This window comes from Falco punctatus, assembly GCF_963210335.1.
Source record: "Falco punctatus genome assembly, chromosome: 2".
NCBI classification, from domain to species: domain Eukaryota; kingdom Metazoa; phylum Chordata; class Aves; order Falconiformes; family Falconidae; genus Falco; species Falco punctatus.
Window position 1 is genome coordinate 83,412,310 of NC_137581.1, and position 7,800 is coordinate 83,420,109.

General features: G+C 49.6%; 1 protein-coding gene across 3 annotated transcripts in view; it reads right to left on the reverse strand.

Moving 5' to 3' along the window:
- Positions 1-5,703: 5,703 nt before the first annotated feature.
- The window catches only part of MID1IP1 (MID1 interacting protein 1), a gene marked incomplete at its 3' end in the record, with an annotated part of 34,138 nt that continues 32,041 nt past the window's right edge, over positions 5,704-7,800 (reverse strand). The window contains exons 1-2 of one of the 3 annotated variants that reach the window (XM_080374347.1): positions 7,381-7,541; positions 5,704-6,951 (exon numbers count right to left, since the gene is read on the reverse strand). In XM_080374347.1, the coding sequence (XP_080230473.1) occupies positions 6,310-6,804 (495 nt within the window). In that variant the 5' untranslated portion in view covers positions 6,805-6,951; positions 7,381-7,541. Of the gene's footprint in view, positions 6,952-7,380; positions 7,542-7,800 lie in introns of those variants that run through there. The other 2 variants (XM_080374346.1, XM_080374345.1) reach the window with 2 other exon arrangements.

Below are 7,800 nucleotides of genomic sequence, written 5' to 3' on the forward strand. Positions count from 1 at the left end.
GGAAAGGCTGTCCCACTTTCCTCATGTGGGCTGTTCACAGCTGCAGGAGCAGGCTCGTCTGTGGTTAGCAAGCTTGGTAACCATACTGAGTTGGTGGCTTTGTCACCTTCTAGCTTCAGTGCTCTAAATGGGCAAGTTTGTAACTAGCCCTGAAAAAAAGCCACGTACCACCGTTCCTGTCAGTGTACTCTAGTGCATGTCTGCCTAGCTCTTCAGTTAGTGGCATACAATCAGGCGCAGGAAGTACAGGCTATGAGATGTACATGCATTCCCATTTCAAAATGGTCTGATATCAAGGATGAAATGCAAACTAACTTGGCCCAGAGTGCAGAAACTTCCGTAGGTTGCTTATCCTGCCTGAAAACTGAGTAAAACCAGATTTCAGTTTCAGACTTCCAGGAGAGGATGCTCGTTCTGCTCTTTGCGATGACAAGTCTGGGGAAGCCATTTCAAATGTAAGATAAAATAAAGCATCTCAGAAGCACAGATAAAAAACTTGAAAAAATGCTTTTGTTGAGGCGCGACTAATTGAAATCTTGTGTCTCCTTGGACCTGCAAAAGAGACAAGGGGAGCAGAATGTTACACTGAAATATTTGAAAACTAAAACTATTTCTTTGCATACAGAAAAAATCACTCTCCGATTCCAGTAAAATCTCCTACAGGTGTGGTATAAGTGAAACCAGCTGATCGGCCAGGCTTCCTACAGACCCATAAAAAAAGAAGGAAGGGTGTAGTCTGTCTAACGTATCTAATCTCTGCATTGAAACAGCCTCCATCCATGCAACCTCTGTTTGTTGGCAGATGAACGCTGATTTAGCAAGTCTTTAATCTGTCAGCTCCCAGGTGTTTTGATAAACCCTGAAAGGTGTCAGCTTGGACCTCAAATAAATCTTTTCTGCCCCAAGTGTGGTGGAAAGCCTTTGTGTACAGGCACCAGCCCTCCCACTCAGGAGGGGTGAAAGGATGCTCCCATCATTTCCCTTTCTTTGCTCCCAGGGAACAACCACGTCAGTTATGGGGTGAGAATCTTCCTCACTGTCTTTCTGCTTCCCCACCACAGCACAGTCTGGAGGAAATCCCTGAGGAAATCTTCCCCTTGCATCCCTCCCCCCACTCCAGCACATATGTCAATGGCCAAATAGCAATCCCACAGCAAGAGGGTTGCCATGCTGCTGCTCTATACTCTGAAGCACAGCTTTAGGTGTCTGCCCATCTTCTCAGTTCAAATACACATTAAAAGCAAGACGCACTTAAAAAGGCTCAGCTAGTCTTAAGTGGTGCATATGTGCCTGTGGGACACCAACCCCGTTGTCTGTAACCCAAAGTTGCTAAGGTAAAACAGAGCAGAACAAAAATAAAGATGTATGAATCAGATGTATGTAGATAAACATGATAAAAAAATACAACGCTTTCATGGGAACTATGATAAACCTTACAAGAATAACGAGGCAAGCTCATTTATTGTTTTGTGATTTACTACAGAGGCACCTGCCTCTAGCTCTGCACTCTAGCTCTCCAAGCTTTTTCTGTGCCATCTTTTCCAGAACAAAATTCAAAAGCACAAACCCATGTTTTCCTTCTTCCATCACTCTGGGTCAAATAAGTCGGAGTGTGTTTGAACAGGGAAGGAATATTACTTTTTATAAAGAGTGTCAATTCTGGCGGTTGGCTACCAACAAAAAGTTATCCAATTACTGTACTCCTATTTGCAAATTTCCTTTTGGAAAGAAGTTTATAACTTCATTCCTTAAAACTAATTCTGACCCAAACTTGTCATGCAAGTCTGTGGTCTAGAAGGAAAATGATTTTGCAACATTAGAACTAATGTATTCAGGTATTTCTTGTTGTTTAGAGGTGACAGCAACAAATAACAGAAAAATGCATGCAAAGCTGAAACTGCTCAATGCTCACCTTGCTTGCACTCCCTTCAGACTTTATGGCAGGTTGTAACCCATCATGCTCTTCCTTTTTTCCCTGTATTATCACCTAAGATCTTTGAGCTCTTTGGAATATAGCACCTACCACACTGCTAGCTAGAAATAAATAATAAAAAGACATAATGTTTAAAGATATAAATAATAAAAAGCAGTACTTCCACACAATTCCCTCCCATATTCAGTACTTCAGGGAAGTAAGTCTGTAGGAGAAAATCACTGCAGACTTTTTCACAAAGAGATAAGCCGTGTACCAAGCCCATAGGCACAAAGAGGAGAAGCTTTCTATCCTTTACTTTTTTCTGTTTTTCTTTTTCTTTTTCTTTTCTTTTTTCTTTTTTTCCCCGGTAGAACAGGGTGCAGAGCTTAACTCCACCATGATGATATCCTAAAATAACCTTCCATCTGGCCACTAACAGTAGTGCATCTTCCAGCGAAGCCAATCTACTGATGACTCATGTGTCCTGGTGCAAGAGCGTGGAGTGGGTGGGGGAGGGGACAACAAACAACAAAAGGCAGATATCTTGATTTATTTAAAACCTTCTGCAGGAAAAAGCTTTCAGAGGGAAAGTAGGAAGATGACAGCATAGCCTGACTCAGCCTCATCTGCCCCCTTCCACCAAGCACTGACCAGAGACTGCCCTTTGCAGCAGCAGGAGGGGCTTGTGTGCTGGGGAGGAGGCCAAGGAGAAATGCAACCCAGCCGGCCAAGGGACTGCAGCAGGGGGGTCTAGTCCAAGTGGGTGTCAAGATACTGATTTCAGACTTTTTAATCTGCTCCTGGGCAGAAAGGGATGTGGTGGCCCACTTCTGGAGGGGAACAGAGAAAACCTTGTGGTGCCAGAGGCAGACACGGTTCCTGAAACGCACACATAAGCCAGCACAGAGCTGCCATCGGTTCAGGACAGCAGGCAGCAGTCAAAGCAGCCTTTGAAAGGCTGTTGTTCCCATGGAACTCATGCCCATCTCCAATGCCCTTATTTTTATACACATATATACATGCCTTGAGACAAACACTCGTTTTCCCTCCTTCCCCTCCCCCCCCCCTTTGCTCTTCTTTTATATACACAAAAATAAATAAGAGTTGACTCATAAACTATAATAGCACGTACTGGGCACTTTTAGATATTAACTGATGCTTCCCACGAGCTATGTCCTTGAGGCTCCTTGGCTGTAACATACCTTCCGCTGTAATCAGTTTGTAAGTGCAAATTGTTCTGAATTTCATTGTTTATTACTCTTCCAATGTCTGCTTTACTGTATATTGAGTCTATTTCATTTAAGTGCGCTAAAAATGATGACTGCTTCTCACAGTGCAGGTGTATATTCCCCTGGTTTGTACATGGTTACTGTAGTTTGGCAAGTTGTCCTTTTGTTCACACGTGGCTTGGAAATAAAGCCACTTAACAAAGTATTTGACATCATAAAGATACTTTTACATTAAACTGATGTCATTTGTCATTACCACTTACAAGTATCAGAACCACTTTACAGAGGAAGACTAAAGGGTTGTTGAACTGGGTATCCAATCAAGAGCACTTAAAATGATCCAGTCTTGCAAAAGAAAACTTAACTCCTAATAATAAACCCTGTATTGTATCGCATCACTCATGGAAATTTTTCCCTAGTCAGCATCTAACACACAAAATCTGTGCGTTAAGACTCTGCAAACTCATCTTTGCTTACTGCAATGTCAGGAGCTAGCATTTACATAATTCCCTGCCCAGCCCACCTTTTAGGCCAAGTTGTTTTCCACAGCAGCCAACAGCATAGTCGCATCCCTTGCCCTTTGCATGAGAAGTACAACCCTGGTTTTACCTGTTGTTTTTTCCCCCCCTCTTCACCACCAGATTGCTGCTTTGATCCCAAGGGCCTCAATCCTCCCCCATGACCTTTAAAAAGTGGAATTCTAAAGCATTTCCCAGTTGGGGGGTGGCAGTATCGCTGCTGTTGCTGTGAGTTTGAGCAGTTTTTGCTGCGGCTGAATTGGGATTACCCAGGCTGCTGCCAGCCACGTGGCTGGGCCCCTGTATGGGAGCCATGTGCAGTTCAGCAACTGCGGGTTAGTCATCGGGCAAGGCAAACCCTTGAGTCACAGTATCACCCTACCTCCTCTCTTACCCAAAGCTTTACTTGTAAGGAAATGTCACCTCTGCTGCCAAATAGCCCTAGTTTGTAACCGCTCTTTCACCAAAACTTTTCTCATCTTTTTTTTTTAGGATGCAAAGGGAATGGATGTCATTAATATTCATGGTGATACCGCACTAATGCAATCCTATTTTTCTGATGGCACTCATAGTCTGAATCAACACAACATTGCCCCTTGTGCAACATTTAAACAGTATTGTCTAAATCCGCACCAGGAGAAGCTACCAGTTCAAAAGGAGTGCTGTTGAAACTGTTGTTGGCTGCTTTTGTCTGAGGTTTTACCAGCCCTCCCGAGCAGAGGTTGCAATACGGTTTTCAGACAGCTGAGCAGAAGGCAGAAGGGAGACATGCAGCAGAACAGGTTCTCCCTCTCATCCTCAGGAGAACAAAACTTTACTGTCCAGCATAAGGCACTGCATCTTTTGCATCACTTTAGTTAAGACTGTAGCGAGACTGGCGAGCCGACATGTTAGGAAACCAGAGTAATCCCTCTCCTTGTTCCTGACATTTTTCCTGGCATCTTCCCAAGAGAGGAGGGGAAGAGGAGTTAAAAACCTTACAAAAAGAACAAGCATCGCCAAGCTAAAAATCATCTGTTCCTTACAAACTTCTTTACCCTAGAAGGAAAAAAATCTTTAAAATACATATTTTCAAACACACATGCAGGCTGATTGTTTTAACAATACAAACATCTGCCAACTAGTACCATGTCTGGAGCGCAGCGTTCTGCACTCTGCAGTGTTCTAGCAGTTGGACTGAAAAACAGATTGCTGGGCAATATCTGAATTTAAGCAAGAATATCCTTAAAGCGGAGAGAAAAAATCTTCTATTTTTAAAAGAAAAAAAACCCACCAAACAAGCCCTAAATCCGATGGCAATAATACAAAATGCAATTTCAGTATGTCTACAAACTTGGCATTTCAGTGCATGAGAAGAAAACTTCATACGTTATGTAAGGATGTACGTATTTATTAAATCATTATCCTCTGTGATATGCACACATTGTATTGTAATCAGTAAGTACACTTTTAATATTAGAACATGATATAGACACCCAATTCCAAGGCACATTATTTCACCAAATAAAAGAAAATAATGCAGAGAGAAAGAAATCAATACAACCTGGATAACATAAAACCAATTAATTACTGGTATCCAAGGAGGATTAGAGAGGAAAGAAATGCAAGACAGAAGGGAGGCAAGTAACCCAGACCTGTTCCAAGGGAGAGAAAAGAGCTCCCCACAGTACATTAAGATACTTCCCGAAAAAGCGAGTCATTCCTAGGCTTCGCTCCAACCTCCATGAATCTCTGCCTGCAAAGTAACCATGACTCCATCTTCTCAGATTCTGTTAAAGGGGCACTGACCTTCATGCCAGCATTCGCAAGGAGCAACTGGACTGTCCAGTTGGGAGCAGCTTATCAAACTTAGGCCGTGTATGGTGCAGTCAATACGGTCATTCATCCATTTTGGATACGCCAAGTTATCATCACTACCTAGTCACTCCCTTCGGGGGGGGGGGGGAGGGGTGGGAAGCCCACAAAACCCCCTCTCTTGCACACGAAGAGGCTTCTCCATCTAGTAAGGCAGCTCTGGAAATAACTTCGAACAACAGAAGAATTCCAGACGTTAAAAATATCATTTAATTAAGCATAAATCATACCAAAAAGTTTTAAGTCACTTTTAGTTAATACATTTGCATTTATTTTAGAATATACTCTACATCTGAGTAAAAAAAGTTTAAATAAACTCCAGTACATGTACAACTGTGGGACCTGCCATCCGTCCCCTGGCAGAGGGATGCTCGTTTGCTCACTGGGTTCCCTCCCGGGTATCGGAAGCAATTTTTATGTTTTGTTATGTTCATCGGCTTGTGTCGAGCCTCCCGTCTGCCAGCTATGCCACCGCCTCGCACGCGCACCGGTTCGGCACCCCCGCCCGGGGAGGCACAGCAACCGCTCGCCCCAGACCCAGTAATAAAAAAACCCAAACAAAGAAGGAAGGGGAGGGGGGAAATAATTAATGAGCTAGTATTGATTAATTTACATCTCTCTCTGGCTTGTGCGTTGGTAGAAAACCGGCTGCAGTCCCGGGAGCGCGCAGGGGAGCCGCAGCCCGGGGCACACGCAGGCCCCCACGGCGGCGGCAGCAGCGCCGGGCGGGTACGCGCCGCTCCCGCTCCCGGCGGCGGGCCGGGCGCCCCCTTCCCCCGCTCCCCCCCGGCGCTCACTGCCCCCAGCTGCTGAAGCCGATCTCCTGCTTGTATCTGTTGGTGAGGACGTTGGCCTTGCGGGTGAGCTTGGAGAGGACCGAGTGGAGTCCGCTGAGGTGATAGTGGAACTGCTTCTCCAGGTCCTCCTCCCCCTCGCCCTCCTCGGCGGGCCCGCCGCCCAGCTTGTCCTTCTTGCGGGCCGCCTCCTCGCCCGCCGGCGGCTGCACTACGCCCCACTCGATGTCGTTGCGGATGGACTTGAGCAGCATGTAGTGGCTGTACATGTCCCTACGGGAGAAGTAGGCGCCGGGGTCGCCGGGCGGCAGGGCGGCGTCCCGCTGCGGGCAGACGGCGCCCGCCGCGTCCAGCTCCTCCAGCAGCAGCGGCACGTCGCGCAGCAGGCTGGGCACCATCACCGTCTGGTCCATGTTGTTGACGGCGCCGATGAAGCGGTTCATGGCGTTGAAGAGGGAGTACTTCTGGCTGTACGAGTCGCAGATCTGCATCATGCCGGCGGGCGGGCGGGCGAGCTCAGCGAAGCGGCTCGGACCGCGGGGCTCCTCCGGCGGCGACCTCCTCCTGCTGCTCCTCGCTGGCGGCACCGGTCGCCCTCCGCCGCGGGCTGGGCTGGGCGGCTGCTGGCGAGCAGAATCCTGCTGGGAGGCAGCGGCCGGCGGCGGGGTTAGGGGCTGCTTGCCCTCCCCCAACCCGCCTTCCCTTCCCGTCCCGTCCCCTCCTGCCGGCGCCCTCGCCATCTTCTTCTCCCCCCCCTTCCCACCTTTATCCGCAGCCCCGTCCCCTTTTTTAGCCTTCCCCTCCGCGGCCCTTCTGTTCGCCCTTCCGCCCCCCGCTCCCCCAGCAGCCCTCCGGAGGCGCCCGGTGCAGCCGCCGGGGCTCGCTGCTGCCGCTCCCCTCCGTACAAAAAAAAAGGCGAAATGCAAAAAAATACCCCCCCCTCCCCGCCGCTCCCGCCGGGAGCCACGCGTGGCGCGGCGCTGGGGGGCGGCCGCGGGGAAGGCACCCCCGCACCGCGCCGGCGAGTCAAAATGGAAGCGGCGCCCAGCCGCCGCGGGGGAGGCACCCACCGTGCTCCGGAGCCGTCAGCCCGCCGCCGCCCGTGGCCGCGCTCCCATCCCCGGCGCCGTATTTATAGCCCGTATCTTAAACCAAGGTGTTCCCCAGTGCCACCCCCCGCGCCGGCACGCCAGATAAAGGCGGCGGGCGGCTCCGCCTCTCGCCCCGCACCGGGGGAGGGCGCCGAGACCGCCCGGGACGGGGCCACATCCTGCTCCCCGAGCGGGAGCGGGCGGCGTGGGTTCGGTCTTCGCGGGGGAAACTGCGGAGCCGGGACCCCGGGCTCCCACCCCCCCGTCCCCGTCCCCGTCCCGCGGCTGCAGCCCCGCGCCCGCACCCTGAGAGAGGGACGGGGGCTGCAGAGCCCCCCGGCCCCCGGGCGGGGCACGGCGCCCTGACCGAGAAGTGCTTCAACACCGCTGTCCGCTCAC